This window comes from Sphaerodactylus townsendi, linkage group LG08, assembly GCF_021028975.2.
Source record: "Sphaerodactylus townsendi isolate TG3544 linkage group LG08, MPM_Stown_v2.3, whole genome shotgun sequence".
Lineage (NCBI taxonomy): Eukaryota > Metazoa > Chordata > Lepidosauria > Squamata > Sphaerodactylidae > Sphaerodactylus > Sphaerodactylus townsendi.
Window position 1 is genome coordinate 82060759 of NC_059432.1, and position 16960 is coordinate 82077718.

The following is a 16960-nucleotide window of genomic DNA, read 5'->3' on the forward strand; positions in this document are numbered from 1 at the left end:
GCAAGGATAAGGTTTATGTCATAAAATGATGCATGGCAACAATATAATATAAACTGCAGAGAACAATTTATTTAAAAATACTGACAATGAAGCATGTCTCAACATTTCTAGCATAAAATTTCAGACAGATAATAATACTCCAATGAGTTATAATGCAGCGATGATTAGGTACCATTAGCTGTTATTAGATATGCCACTGTCATTTTTCTTGCATCCCAGTTATACTTTTAGTGACATATAAACAATAATTTTTACAGCACAGAATGAAGACCATACAGTGACATAATCCTTGTTTAAATGATACCTTTAAACTTAAAAGAATCAAATAACTTTTAAAAGGCATTTTACTTACTATTTTTCTTCTTAAAAGTTAAAATAAACATGACATTTTAAATGTGGTGGAAGCTGGCAGTGGTTTGAACATTCTGAAACACTTATTTTCAGGAAGATTATGTGTGTCACACCACATCCATTACCCTCAGAAGTTTGTCTGTCTTCATCTCTCTGCTTGCAGCAAAGAAATGTGCAAATGAATACATGTAGCTATCATTAACTGAACTGACAACCGCTCAATGTTACTGGAAGATGCAGATCTCAAACATTTGCATATGTTTCTAATTCTACGGGTTGGATTCAAAGTCGTCTCAGTGGAGCAAAGCTTGTGTGATAAGATCCCACTCCCACCCCACCCCCACTGCAATTGATTAAGATTGCTGAAATTCGGCTCATGGGGACCTTGTTATTTTTTCAAAGGGAGTTACATGTATGGCCTTTACAAATGCAACTTTTGACTTCAAGGTAAGATATCTTAAGACTATGCAGTTGTAAACACAATCTTCTGGGTAATGTTTCAGGTAGAATTCTGGAGAGGAGAGAAAGATAGCAAACTTGAACTGAACTAAATTTGGACACAGGCAGAAACAGAAAGTGCTAGAAAGGCAAGCACAGAAAACACTATAAAGTGTACAATGATTACCCATATACTACAGAATACCAGGGAATAAGAAATCAATGCAGATTGTTCCTAATGGACGCTGTCCACTAGATATGCTTTCCCTTGCTATTTAAGAAATGGAGCCTGCCATTGAAGGGATTTGTGTGTGCTGTCCCAATAAGGTGAACAGAGGGGAGAGTGTGGACGCGGAAGCCAAGGCTCAGGAATAGGATTCCCTCCAGCAGAACTCAAAGGGAGAGCAAGTAGGTGGAATGGAGTTTGAGGGAAGCTAGTGGTTTGGAGGCCAGAGAGGAAGGACAAGAGAAAGCAGGGAGAAGTGGGGAGGAGGACGGGATTAAGAGGAGGAGGAAGGGATTCATATGTTGCATGGATGATCCTCAGCTTGAATACAGCCATGAAGTTCTGGAGCAGGGAAGGAATGATGCTTACAAAAGAGCATTCTTCCATTATTGTGGCAGAGGGTAGGCCTGGGAATAGGACTGGACCAAAAGATGAGCAATCTTCAACTGTTCCAGTGGCAGAGGGCAAGACTGAGGCTAAAGTGCTGGGTCAGAAGTACTACTTAAGTACCATAGTCTAATGCCCTTTCTTGATAGCAGCAGAAAGTGAGACTGCATAGGGCAGTGGTGGCGAACTTTTGGCACTCCAGATGTTATGGACTACAATTCCCATCAGCACCTGCCAGCATGGCCAATTGGTCATGCTGGCAGGGGCTGATGGGAATTGTAGCCCATAACATCTGGAGTGCCAAAGGTCCGCCACCACGGGCATAGGGAATGCTAACAGGATCAGGTGATGAGATTACCTGCCTGAAGAATGGCTTGATTGGGTTCCTGGTGGTTCTACATCATAAGGAACTCTCTTGAGTTATTTTCCTTCAAACACTGGTCATTCATTTTGGCCTTCATGTGTCAGGATTCCTTATAGTCACAAAACAAAGTCTTGACTGGGAATGTATGCCATGTTTTGCAGGGAAACTGGTTTTTGCTGAGCAGGTGCAGTTTATTTGCATGTAGACCTGATTAAAATTCTGTGGTTTGGTACAAGATAAAGACTGTCTATACCTATGTCTTTGATAAAAGATGCAGTCTCTCAGTGACTCTGGGTACACAGGACCTAGGGATTTTATGCAGCCACCTGGGCAGGAAGGTAATATCTAGGGCTGGTGATTTGAGTAGCTTGAATTGTCGAATTCAGATAGCTGAACTCCCTTGAAGCAATATTGAAAGACAGAACACAACAAACTAAAGATCCCCCCCCTTCCCTCAGGAATCGGCTGCATTCAGGAGTCCCTTTAAACAATCCCTTCATGCAGCTGATTCTTAGGGGAAGGGGAGGGCGAACTCTTTAGTTTGTTGTGTTATGTCTTTAAACATTGTTTCAAAGGAGTGAACTCCCTTGAAAGAATGTTTAGACAGAACACAACAAACTAAAGAGTCCCCCCCATTTTAAAGAAAGAAAAAAGAATGCACCCCCCCCCCAGAAAATCTCCCAATACTTACTTTAGGGTCCCTGTAAGGGGCGCATTTTTAAAGCTAGCAGCACCAAAATTGAAGGTTATCTTCAGGAGACTCCCCTGATGATGCCACCAAAATCTGGTGATGTTTGGTTCAGGGAATCCAATTTTATGGACTATCAAAGGGGTAGGCCCCTATTAGCTTTTATTGGAAACAATGGAGGATGGGACACCCCCTTTGGTGTTCATAAAATTGTACCCCCCTCAGTCAAATTTCACCAAACCTGGCTGGTGTCATCAGGAGAATCTCCTGAAGATACCCTGCAATTAGAAATAGAAAAATGGGGAAAAAATTCAAACAGACCCGAATTATTCAGGATACCCAAATATATTCAGGTAAATCAAATATGGTCTTTGACTTATTCGGGTATACCGATAATTTTACACCCGAATAAAGCTGAATACGAATTTTACCAAATATTTTCTGTATTGCTCAACCCTAGTTATATTCTTTACAATCAATCTAGGGAATACATTCTTTGTTTTCATTAAACAAACAATAATGTGCTAGAGTCTCTGGCTGTCTTCTACTGAATCTCAGTATCACAAGCGCATACCACAGATTTTCTTCTATTAAACTAATTACCTTGATTTAAATTCACACAGCATGAATGATGTTACAGATCAGCTGTCACTCAAATTAATTTTAACATTGAAAAACAGAAACAAAAATAGGGGCATAATCATTACAACAATGATTCCAAATCTTTTGGATTGCAACCTCCCTACCGGTATATGTTTGATTTTGAAACACACACTTTCTCATATGTGGAATACGTAAGTAATTACAAAATGAAACATTTGATTACAATCACATTTAATACAATTAGGAACATTCATATAGTATTGAATGTGAAATGACATATGCCAGCTTAATATAGTCCTGTTCTAGTGTATCCTCCTGTGCTTTCTAAAATTCAGTTCTTGGGACTGTTATCTACTCGTGCAATAGAATTTGTTGTTGCCATTACCCATTGCCTCAATTTCATGGCTCTGGTCTCTACCTCTTTCCATTCACAAGCAGTCCACCTCAGAGATATCTTGTCAGCCCTTATCCAAGGATCTAATTACCAGAAAAGTAGCAGTGAATCTTAGTCGAAGCAAGGGTGCATGCAAGATAAAGGTTAAACTGGCTAGGAGAAAAGCAAAACAGACCACATTCACATGACTTAATTCCAGTACCGGAGAATAAATGATTAGATTGGCTGTGGAAAGGCAAAACCTTAGCAACAAAGGACAACTTAGAGAAATTAATCAATCAGGCATTTGTCACTGAGTGTTCTACAACACAGCTATGCAACCAAATTGATGGCCCAAATTCCCTCACTGCAGGGAATTCCCATTTTAATCATGGCTTATTCCCTCTTTTTCTGTACCTGTGTGCACCTGAGTGTGGCCCCCAAATTGATAGAAAGAGCATGAATTAAGGTGATCCCGAAAAGCAATGAGTTGCTAAGGTGGAAAGGAATTCAGAGCAGCTCTTGAATCAATCATGCATATGATCCTCTGAAGATGCCAGCCACAGATGCAGGCGAAACGTCAGGAGAGAATGCTGCTAGAACACGGCCATACAGCCCAGAAACCACACAGCACCCAAATCATGCATATTTCCACCCTAAGAAGAATTCAAACTGAGGGCCGTTTTCCCAAGGACCCTGGAGTCTCCTTGCAAATCATTACCTCAACTAAAGACTCAGATTTCCAAAACAATAACTAACAGCCCAGTTCCAGCAATTTACTGGAAGGTCCAATCCCCTCACCCATTATGACAAGTACCCAGCCACAGATCTAACTTCTTAATCTCCCTAAGGGAACATTTTGATACTTTCTAAGCACAAAAGGAAAACTCCCATCTGCTATACAAAGGGTTTCTTTTCAAGCTGACTTTCTCAAAATATCACATTCTGATGCAAGTATCCCTTTTCCTCTCCAGCCCAGCCAATAACGTATAAAGTTATACATCAGGCCCAATTTTTGTAGCCTTTCTGGACTTATCCTGTTACCCCAGTCTTACAGTTGGCCTCTCATCTCTTGGCTTCATGAACCTGCCCCTGTGCTGACCTCTCCTGCCTGACCGTTTCAGCTGCAGGAGCACCTTTTTCACTGGAGATGACAACCACCCCTCTTCTTTCCTCACTTCTCGTCAGGAATATGCTTATATGTTTCATTATCTTTTACAGGTTCATTTCCCCTTTGAAGGTAGGCAGGTTTCTAGGGAAAGGTTTTTGTGCTTTATTTGCTGCTTTGCATTTTTTCCATTGTATAATTAAAATTTTGCTCCACTGTTTGCATAAATTAATTTGGTTTCTCTCTTGTTTTTAAAACAAGCCCCCTTCTATTTAAGAATTTTTCCCACCTTGTTTTTCCAAGTGTTGATCTGAATTTGGACATTGGAATGCACATGCTAAGATTCCAAGTAGTGAAGGAGCCAAAAAAAAGTTTGTTCCATGTTAGCTTTTGCACATTACAGCCATGACACATACAGACCTATTTGGATAACAAAAGCACTATGCCCTGAGTCACCATAGTAGACGGGATCTCCAGAAATTGCAAAACCTGTAGCTAAGAGAGTTTATTGAGATGAAGCTGTTACCCAAAATGTTGGGGTCTGCCCCTTTTAGAGTGGGGAATTAGTGAGGGCAGACCTTGCTTAATGAGAGGCTGGATAACTATTATGAGATCTTTTCCACCAGAATGTAAGTTTCCACAAAATTCAAGTAACACTGCACCTTCAAGACATCAAGATTTCCAGGGTATAAGCTGTCAAGAGTCAGAGATCCCTGTGTCAGCTCTACCAAAGACAGCTTTGACTCTTTACAGCTTATACCCTTGTTGATTTCTAAGGTGCTACTGGCCCTTTTTGAATTACCACTTGTACTACTGCACAGTTTCCCACTTGTCATCCTTGCCAAGTGACCCTGGAACTTCTCAGGATATCAGCTTTCTCGGGTTTCTGTAAGCCTGAAGTCCACGTGGATCTCTGGCTTCCAGAACACTGTAAACTTAACTAGACAGCATCCCAAAACAGAAGAAGACAGTCAAGACTTTTTTTGCTGTCCTTCCTGTTTTCTCTCGTCCTCTTTCCTCACTGAGGTAAGAACTGCACTATGTATTAGATTATTTTCACCTATTGTTGAATAGTGCACTCAATGCACTTCCTCTTAAATTCAGCCCCGTTTCCCCACTATTAAGCCTCTCAGCTCTACCCCTTCCCTTCACTCACATTTTTCCTACCAATAGCAGCAAAAATAACTTAAAGGCCTCTTTGAGACGCCTCCACCTTTCCCTTGTACATGCAGTATCTCAGATGTACCCCATGCATTTTAGAACTCACAACATTCTGGGGTAAATGGTGTTAAACAGATTCCCACCACAGTTTTGTATGGTATACTGTCATCATTATTATTTCTTTTTTATATATATCAGACCATAAAGCCATACTATATGAAAGCAATTCCACTGATGCTTTTGTGGATTAGATGGCACAATATTAACTGCAACAACACTCCCCTCAACAACAACAAAACAAGAAGAAGAAGGATGGGGCAAAGGATTTCGTAGCACAGGTGGCCTAACAGTTCTTTTATTACTGTTCCTAAATTAAATACTCTCACAAGCTTTATGGAATAGTAAAGTGAGATAAGCTGAAAATAATGTATTATTGGTCACTCAGAAATCTTTGCACCTAAATGGTAACACCTTAAGTACACCATTATGTCATGACATGTACTGTCAACAGTAGATCATCTCCTAGGCAGCAGATGGATGAGTCAGCAAAAAGAACAGATGACAGCTTGACTAGATCAGCTAGACCAGACCAAACCAGTTCCAGATGACCTTTAATGTGATTGGTTCATCAATGCATAAAAGTGATTGTACTGGACTATGACTTCGTTCCTTTGGGAAACTGTTGTCTGGCGAAGCACTTTGACCATTCCAAAAGCTGTATATAGAACTCTGTACATATTGCAACTACTTGATAAAAGCCTGCCTTGTGGAAAGAGCACCTTGTATGGAGTGCCTCTTCCTGAGAGGCTGCAGTGTGTGCAGGTGGACTACAAGCTTGTCTACTCTGGGTAGCTCTGCTTTACATCTGCTGACACATTAATCAAGTTTTCATGCTGAGAGTGGAAGCACTGATTGCCACCACTGATACTTGTTTATGGAGAAATTCCTTTTGAATATCCTTTTTTAAAAAGAACATTTTCAATGCTGGAAGGTTACACTGTACAAAAAGAAAAGATTATGAATAAAATCAAAGAACTTCAAAGACCTTACCGGAAAGTTAAAAGGAAAATTAAATTTTGCTATGCAAAAAAAACAGGAGGGCATTTCAGTTGTAGGAAGATGATTCTGTGATTGGTTCACATTAACTATATAATTTTCAGTAGCTGATTGCAGCATCTGTAGAAAAAGTACATAGCCATTTGTGGGCATCTCTCAAGCCAGGTAAAGAAAAAGTGGCAAAAGGATCTCATGCCTCATTAAGTTTGAGTATTCTACAAGCTGACTGATTAAATTCCACCCTTTACAGTGGCTGCAATCCATATTTTCCTGGCTTAAATTTCAGACTTGCAAATTACTTATCACCGAATATAAAAAAAGATTTTTGGAGAAAATTACTAAAGAAAAAGCCAAACAACACTATGCCTGTATAAATGGAGTGTTTATGATTTAATGGGAGGGAGAAAGTTATACAGCCACCCTGAATATCTGGCCCAGCTAGGCTTCCTTTTCCTAATCATAATTGCAACTTTCTCTCTCTTTCTCTCAGTACCATTATCATCAGCTAGCCAGGGCACAAAGCATGTATGGGATAGAACCCAGGAAGCTTCTGCCAGTTTGCTGCTTCACAGAACAGTCCAACAGTTAGTTTTCCTCTGTTACTGTGGGGACCTAGTAGGGGCGTACCACCCAGAGGGCATACGGGGTAAATGTCCCCAGGTGGAGGCTATGTAGTCACATGGGGGCAGAAAATTGCCCCCCACACGCCTCCTCCTTCCCCCCAGTGGCCCTCCTCAGCCCTGGGGCTCTGGCCAGCTCATCCTCACCACCAGGAGTGCAGAATAGCGCAGCGCAGCGCAGCACACAGCACAGCACACAGCACAGCCTGGCCCGGTGGTAAGTGGCAAGCGAGCAACCGAGGAAGGAGTTAAGACTCAGCTCGCCCCACCCCCACCCCCACCTGGCCCTGCACTCTGCTCTGCAGGCCACACAGCCATCAAGATCTCAAGCCAGCCAGAGAGCTCTGGGCTGTGCCCTGCCTGGCCTGGCCCATGCTGGGCACGCTGGGCAGTAGCTGGTGGTGTGGGCCACTGCCAGTCATGTGAAGGGGGCGCTGGGCAAAGGGCACCAGGCATGGCATGGGAGAAGGAGGCCTGTCAGCTGGACCTGGTGCTGCAGCTGGAGGAAGTGGAAGGCTGGGCAGACGTGGGCAGAGGCCATGTCAGGGTGCCCTGCTGGGCTCTTGCGGGTCACCTCCTGCCCTCTGCCCTTCAGGGTGGGCAGCTGATGAGGGTGGGAGGGGCAGCTCCACAGTCAGCCAGGAAAAGCCCCTGTCCGAGGCAGCTGGAAAGTTATTTAAAAGATGGGTGCTGGATGCTTGGGGGGCGGGGTGCAAAATCAGTTCTTGCCCCAGGCTCTATTTTCTGTAGATACACTGATCAGACTGATTGCACTGAAAGGAAAAAGAGTTTACTAAGAAAATAAAAATCACACACAATCATTTGAAAATGCAACAGACTGAGCAAGGTATAAAAGACAAGGTGATAGCACAAATTCTCTGAACCTAACTCTTATATACCACTAACACTGGTGACGAAGGGTAAGCTATTCAAATCTTGAAGTTGCAAGCATTTAGAATTTATCTAGAACAGGGGTCTGCAAACTGCGGCTCTCCAGATGTTCATGGACTACAATTGGTCATGGTGGCAGGGGGTGATGGGAATTGTAGTCCATGAACATCTGGAGGGCCGCAGGTTGCAGACCCCTGATCTAGAACTATGCACAAAAACAGAAACTTCATCTACACCTACAACAGAAGAATGGCTTGTGAAGTTGTTGGAGTTGACGATATGATTAAACTTAGTTCTCTGATTAACAGAAAATAACTTATTTAAATTCTTGAATAGTTGGAAACCCTTGATAGATTTTGTGTGTCAAACAGAAAAAAGGAATTAATGATTTGTGAATTTGAATAGAAAAACAAGAACATCGATATAATATATGAAAATGTGAAGCTTTTTGGTAAAAATAAAGAATTATTTTTATAACAGTAACAAGAGTACAAATAGTGTGTTTTAATTGGTGCAAATTAAATTGGGAACCCTTCCTTTTCCCCTTCTCATATGCACTTTTGTGTTTTCTTTCTCTTTTTGTATGACCATTATGTGTTTTTAAAGTAGGGCAGCCCAATCCAAAGGGTGTAGAATCCTCCTCTAGAGTCAGCAGAACCCTGCCCTGGCATGGATGCCAACTTCACTGGTGCAAGGGGCAAATGTGTAGCCCCTCAAAGGTGTAGCCCCCATTTTCTATTAGCTCCCATTGGAAACAATAGGGGATGGGGCACACCTTTTGGGAGTCCATAACTTTGGACCCCCTGAACCAAATCTCACTTAACTTGGGTGGTATCATCAGGAAGGTCTCCTGAAAAATCCCAGAAATTTTGGTGCTGCTAGCCTAAAACCTGCGCCCCCTGCAGGCCAAAAACTGAAAAAACACAAAAATACAAAAAAGTACACCAATGAACCTGAAATTTTTGCGCCCTCCTGTCACCCAATTCCCTCCCCTCTCTGAAGCCTCCACCCCTCAATGCAGTGCATTGTTAAGAAGGTTTCTCAGTGCTTAGTAGAAGACTTTGAGAGCATGCAGAACCATATTGAGGAAAATATGAGGTGGGAAAGATCCATTCTACCATCATTTTTTCATGAGTTGGAAAAACAGAATTCAACTCAAAGACTCCACCATATTTATTCCTGGAAAGTAGGGGAAAATCTGCATAAAGCAGAAAAGGAGGGAAGTGGCAGAAACATTCTGTCACATTTCTAATGTCTACTTTTTCTCCATAGGCTTTCATATCATTTTGTGTGTGTTAGTGTCAGTCATATCCTATTTAGTGCAATGGTTTCAAAGCCTTGCCTGAAGCACCTTGTTTGATTCAAAGTATCATTCTATAAAGGTACCACACACACTTTTATGTCTGATCATGGCGTTGAATGTTGTGCAGTGTGAGTATTAAAAGTGAGTGACATTCTATTCTTGCTTGTAATTCCCTCATGCTGTCTATGGTGAGATGCTTTGTTACTTTCTGTGTAACACTGAGCAAGCACCTCCCAAGGAGCACTTGGGGCAATGTACAAATCACTAATATAACCCTCAAGTGCTGCTCAAGTTGCAAATACTCCTTTTCCTTTGCAACAGAATCATGTTTCTTAACTAACATTCTATTTTCAGAGTTTACTTTCATAAACTGGCCATGTGCCTTTGGGCAGTCACCAAAAATTCAAATAATTGTTAGGGGCAGTCTGCCAATATTCTAAAAAATACTTCAGAATTAGTTCTTCTTCTCTTATAGTTATACCTTCATTCATCCTAAAATTCTAGATTTTTGGAGAGTTTCCAGAACATGCTGGCCAATTTTGATTCTGCTTTCCCACTTCTCCATCAAGATGGTTTTTCAAGAATTAGTTGGCAAGAAGGTGTACTATATTATGCATAACATATGCTTTATTGTGTTGTGATTATTAAGATCATGTACTGTTTTTAATAAGATTTTATATTTTGACTGGTTGAAATGGCTGTAATCTATTAAAATGAATCGTGAAGGAAGCTTCTTGGGCTGCTTTAGGACATGATAATTTTACTTGGCATATTAACTGGTAAAAGAATAATAACAGAAAGTTTCTGGAGGAAGGGTAAGTTGTGAGTCTCCATGAACTGTGGGCCTTGTGCCAGGGATCTAAGGGTCTGTTCTCTCTGACAACCTGTCTCTTCTTTGCAATCTTTGCAGTCTTATCCTAGCATGCAGGCTGCTGGTATTGAAACCCCTACCACAACAGCCACCTGGGAAAAGAGCAAGCTGGTCACAGAGTTTTGAGTAACAATGGTTTTACTTGTTATTCTCTGCAGCCAATTTGCTCTCCTCTGTAGTCGACCCACGCGGTCAGCGTAAGAACGAGACGAGACGCGGAGATAACATCTGGTGGAGATCGCCAGCAGCGGGAGACCGGAGGTCCGTGTTCCTAGCGAGTCTCTCGTCTGCCGGTTCCTGGCACCTTTTATTGTTATCCTATTGGGGGCGTGTAGGAGGGAGGACTGGGGGGAGTTCCGGGAGAGCGGGAGGTCGGGAGATCATCATGTGATGCATGATCTCATCTGGCTACGTGCGGAGAGGAGCGTAAGCGTCTGAGCCTAATCCTCACCTGGGGGCAAGACCATTGTCCCTGCGCCCGGTGATTGAGCCAGGCAGTTCATGACCCGTGACTCATGGGGGGATGAGGAGTGGGGGTGCGGTGCGACCAGCAAGGCCGTAGGTCCGTTGGCGTCCCAACGTTCTACCACGGTGCTGCTGGATCAGCAGTGCATTACTACACTCCTCTGGGCACCTTGGCAATCTTTCTCTCCCTCCTGACCTGCTATGCCTCATTCTGCAGAGAGAAAGGAAGGCAGAGAGGAAAGCCCTCAGTCTATAATGCCTGGCTAAGACTCAACAGTGGTGAGGGTGAAAATCCTACATGCTCAGAGATACTCTGGTAAATAAAAAGGTTACAATTATACATTTAATATTAGAACTTATACCTTACATTGTTACATGTGTACATTTGATGGAGCATACAGTAGTCACATGGCTCTTTTGGCTGATTATAATTGTGAATGTGGTTCTCAATGATTTGTGGACTGAGGACTACTGCACTACAGATTCATGATAGAACACTGCCAAATTTTTGTCCTGTTGTCAGTTTCAATTATTTCAAAAATTTATATTTTAGACCAAATATTTTCTGGTACAAACATTCTTCCCTTCAAGGGCTGCAATCTTGATATGCTAGATTTCTAAGAGATCAGACTGTTGTCTTGCTTAACAAACCAGATTGTATTCCTGATTAGCAGGTCAAGCTCAAGATGTAACAGCAAACTACAGTTTTACTCAGCAAATTAGTTTGTCATGTGCAAATCAAGAAAGGAAGGAAAGGATGAAAGAGACAAGTTCAAGGATCTTCCAGGTATAGTCCCATGGTTCCTTTGAGAACATATAATATAAGAATGTAATAAATAGAACAATTGATAGTACGAGTCAAATCATGATTTAAACCAGTTATAGCCAAAGTTTAATACTGTGATCAGTTTCAATTATTTCAAAATTTTACTTTTTAGATTCAACATAACTGAACTAAGTCCACTAAACAAACTTGTGACATCCTAAACAGATATATACCCTTCTACGCTCACTAAGCCCATTGTTAGATAATAATAATTTCCCCGTGAACTCCATACAAGCAATCTGCCATATGCTCTTCGCATAAATGCTTGTAGCTTAGCCCAGCATTAGAGCTTGCGAGCTAAGCAAAGTTGGCCACAGCCAGTGCTTGGACCACCAAGGAAGACATGGATTGCTATGCAGAGGAAGGCAATGGCAACCCAACTCTGCTCATCTCTTTCCTGGAACAGTTTATGGAGTCACCATGAGTCAGTAGCAACTCAACAGTACCTTCACCTTCAGCATCATTTTCTTCTTCTTCTGTTCTTAGTTCTAGTTATTATTGTTAATACTGAAGAGTGGACAATTTCTAAACATCCAACAGTTTCAATAACAAGGTCAACGTGAAGACCTCTAAAGTCTGCATTTTCCTGCTGTACTACAAATGCTGCTTGAACTATTCTATATGACAGCAACTGCAATGAAAGCACCTTTTTTCCTTCCAGTGAGCTAAGAAGAGCTGATAGCATGTGTATATATCAGACTTAAGCTTCATCTCTCAGTTCTTTGCTTCAAACTGTGAAATGTCTGGGAGCTGAAATAGGTCTGAGTAAGTTACAAAATAATAGTAGCAAAATAAATCTACATTTAATCCAAGAAATTCTATGCAATTTATGTTAGACTATTAATGACGTTTTCTACATTTAGTGAACATGGCAAAGAATGGAAAAACGTTTTTCTAAAACACTGTGAAACAAATATTAACAATATAAACAAATAAAACACTGAAACAAATAAGTAGTCAACACATTACAAATAGTAAAATCAATTAGTCTTCAGGGTCAGAAAAATGAAGGGCCAATGGTAGAATCAAAGAACCCAACCTATGTGTGCAGGCATTGCTAGTACTCAAGACCAACAAACTGCAGAGACCTCTGGTATCCCCTTGGAGCCACAGCAATCCAATTAGAAAGAAGATGTGCAATCCTTCCAACAATAGTGCCACTCCACTGCTGTCCAGAATTGCTAGGAGCACACAAGAACATGAGCATTTAGCCCCTCAAGCTGCTGCCACCCTCCTCCAAGATAGAAGCTGGATGAATTTGCATGGTGGATAATCCTCTTTCTGTGCCAGGCTCCTGCTGTTTTGCTCTAAACCAGACTCTTCACTGGATCAGCTGAGCCCATCTAATACCATCAAGACAATCCTATCCAGAACATCAGCAGTCCCACCTAGAATCACCTATATTTACAGCACAGCATCAAGTGTATACTGTATCCAAACCTAAGATAGTGCCCTTCTGAAGGATTTGAAAATGCTAGATATAACTAAGTATCATTAATGTATTAATTATGACACCTAGCACCAAAGCTACAAAAGATCACAGGACACATGAAGGGCTGCTGGGAAAACTTGGGAGATCCAATGAAAAGAGATGACATTAGATGGGGGGGGGATTGTGAAAAACAGGATGCCTTCTTTAAACGTAATGAAGTTGAGACTTTGTAGCTATGTATTGCTACAATTGCTAGAATTTTAGAAAATAAATATCATATTCTTTATAATATGCTTTGTTTTCTGACCTTCACTAGTGACAAAACTTGAGTTACAAGGAGGGTTCCATACCACTGTTTGAAATAGCCTGCAGCTGACTTTTCTTGTTTTACGCAACCCAGTTCTCTGCTGAGCTAATGGAAAATAATGATTCTATTTTCTCTTTGCCTAAGCTTTAATTTCCACTCAATCCCTCACAGGTTTAAATCTGGAACTAGGTCAGCAAAGCATTCTGTATGTTTCTTGTTCTATGTGATTTGTAATACTGACCTAGGCAGATTTTATCATTGCTTCTTAAATGGTGATGAAGAATATGGTGTTTCCTCTGAGCTGCTTTATGATGAAACTGATTTTAAATGACAGAATTAAATCTTTCTTTGCACTGAGAGGGAGGGATCCAGAGTTGAGAGCAGAACAGCAGATATGCTGTCTTATTTTCAGAAACAGAGATTTAAACCTGGCTTTTTAAAGCCTTTGCCAAAAGGGAAGTAGGTTCTTGGAAACCGAACCAGAACAGAACTTGAGCCAGTTGTTGAATCTGCCTACATGGATTTGGTCATAGCTGAACTCTATTTCAATTTCCTTAGGCAGCATCATGCAGTGGTTAGCGTATCAGTCTGTGATACTGGAAACTCTGGTTCAAACCCCCACTTTGTCAGGAAAGTTCACTAAGTGATCTTGGGCCAGTCAAGATCACATCACAGGGTTGTTGTTGTGAAGATAAAATGGACATGAAGATAACAATGTTATGAGTTCCTTTGGATCCCTATTGGTAGAAAATCTGGGTACAAATAGGAAAATCAAACATGTGTGGGTGAACTGATAATGATTGGACACCGGTGACAAAGATGTGCACTTGGCAGATGGTATCCCCTACATCTAAGAAAGCCCAAGACAGCCTAACACAGCCAGGATCGTGACATTTGCTTGTAGTTTATTCATAGTCTGCATTTGGATGCCAGCCTTTCTTTCTTATCATGCAGCACAGTGGTCCTGTGAATCTAGTATTATGACTGTCCTCCATTTTTTCCATTTGAAGGACAAGTATTACTAAACTTAGTTTACTCTCAAAAGAGTTTACCCCTTCTTTTAGAATTGTAACAGCCACATGAGTCATCACATGGAGGTCAAGACACCTTCAAGTCTTGAGGATAATTTGCACAGTTTCTGAGATCTGTATACAAATGACAATGTGCTTTTATTCAGTAGGGGAAATAACATTTGGCTGAATGACATTTGGTCTTCAGGAGCTGGTCTGGTGAAGGAGATCTACAGTGTATCTTATTTTTTATGGAGATAAGCGGTAGCATGCAGACCAGCTGCATTCCCAGACAGTAGCTGTAGGCAGCAAGAAAGATACATGTCATCTACTGCCTTTAGCTATTCTTCTTTTGCCGTACACTCAACACATAGGCTGGGTCCGTTTCTTCCTCTCAGTCAGGCTATCAATCATACTTTAATGTCCCTGCCATCTTAACACCAAGCTGTAAACAACACCAGTTTTGACCTCTTTCCAACCTTCTCTCTCTCTCTCTCTGTTCCCTTGCAGGGGGACAATGACTCCTCTTACCTCAGATGGTTTCGTGATGCACCTTCCTTTCCCTGAACATTGAAGGTCACCTGCCTGGCTTCCTACAGGCAAACATGTGCTGACTTTCACTATCACAGTCAAGCGTAAAGCCACAATGCATTTGGCTACAGAATCATTCACGAAACCTGTAGAAAAGATGAAGTGCAATATTGTTAGAGTATTACGTTATTTTTTAAAAAAGAAAAACAACACTTTATTGTAAAATTACTGATGTGACAGAATGTGGGGTAAAGATTTTAGAAATCACAGGATTTGAAGCACACCTTCAGACACCTCCCACAACCTAACATTAATTTCAAAGTCCCTTGGGTCATACATCAAATTGATCTAAAAACTGTGGAGAATAGAAGTTCTTTGCAATTACAGCATTTGGGTCTGCTGTTCAATTAAAAAAATGTCAGTGAGTAAGCACAGGCCCTTGGGATCACTTGGGAAAGAGCTATAGCCAACTCCTTATTTATCTATTATTTATGAGAATCAAGGATCTAGTATGGTCATTAATACTGATGATGGATTTAAGGGCAAAATATTATTACTGTCACTTTATATATCTTAGAGCACAGTTGCAAGTCTTCTTACATCAGAAAATAGCTATTTAAAAATGACTGATTAGAAACAGACATACCAACTATTGCTAGCAGTGTATCTAAACCTGTGATTTTTTTAATCAAAATTTTTATTTGTACTTCAACATCTTTCCAACATCAAACATACATACAAAGACAAAATTCACCACACTACAAAGTATTCATTCTCTAGGACTCCCAGGTTCTTCAGCTCCAAATATTAACCCTAAAAACATTTTTAAGTACTTGGTCCAGAGAAAATTAAATCCTCAGCATCATTAGTGACAGAAGTTCTTCCTTTTCTCTACTGGTTTTTATTTTAACACTCCTTCAAAGCCACTAGTCATCAATTTGTTTTGTCTAAATACTCTATCAAGGGTTTGATAGATACTGTCCATAGACTTAATTAAGTTCTTTAAGGAGTATAGTTAAACCTATGATCCTGTAACAACACATGCAGCAGTATGAATGTTTAGGTGAGGGAATCTCTTCTGATAATAACCGTGCTGTGGGAAACAATCATCTTTCTTGTACAAAATATGATTTCTTCCTTTTTTTACTTTATTTTTTTGCAGATATGGATTTTAAATGAGAAGCAGTTCATTTGTACATGCTGTTTTTACTCACCCTGAAGTCATAACTTATTCGCTACACAACTGCTGACATTGCTGAATATAACTGAAATTTATACATAAGGATTTCTTAAAGACAAAACAGCAAGGACTTATAGAAAATATTTATATTTTAATGCAAATTAACCTAGTTATAAAAAAGAGTAGAAAATGGAGACAGAAAAATGTGTTGAACTTCTGTCTCCCTCAAAAAGGAATCTGAAGGAGACATATCTAACAATGTCTTTTAAATTTTAATCCTGATATTCTTTTCCTATAGAGATAATAATGTTTACAAGGTTAACACAGCTAAGCCAGAATCCTACATATTATGCCTTGAGAAGTACACTCTTAAAAATAGTCCCATAATACTTTTGCAAACATATATTTCAAATACTAGAACAATTCTGATCATTGTATTGTCGAAGGCTTTCATGGCCGGAATCACTGGGGTGCTGTCTGATTTCCGGGCTGTATGGCCGTGTTCCAGCAGCATTCTCTCCTAACGTTTCACCTGCATCTGTGGCTGGCATCAGATCCTCTGAAGATGCCAGCCACAGATGCAGGCGAAACGTCAGGAGAGAATGCTGCTAGAACACAGCCATACAGCCCGGAAACCAGACAGCACCCCAATTCTGATCATTGTACTTGCTCTGGTAGTTGTACAAGCAACACAATATGCAACCCATACCCTGAGAGGAGAATGAACTCATAGAGTCACATGGATTGATGCCCTGCTGCCTGAGTAAAA

General features: G+C 40.8%; 1 protein-coding gene across 1 annotated transcript in view; it reads right to left on the minus strand.

The window, feature by feature from the left end:
• Positions 1–16960, minus strand: part of DNER (delta/notch like EGF repeat containing) — a 181273-nt gene that overhangs the window by 57145 nt on the left and 107168 nt on the right. The window contains exon 5 of the mRNA XM_048506096.1: positions 15012–15157. Within this exon, the coding sequence (XP_048362053.1) occupies positions 15012–15157 (146 nt within the window). The remainder of the gene's footprint in view (positions 1–15011; positions 15158–16960) is intronic.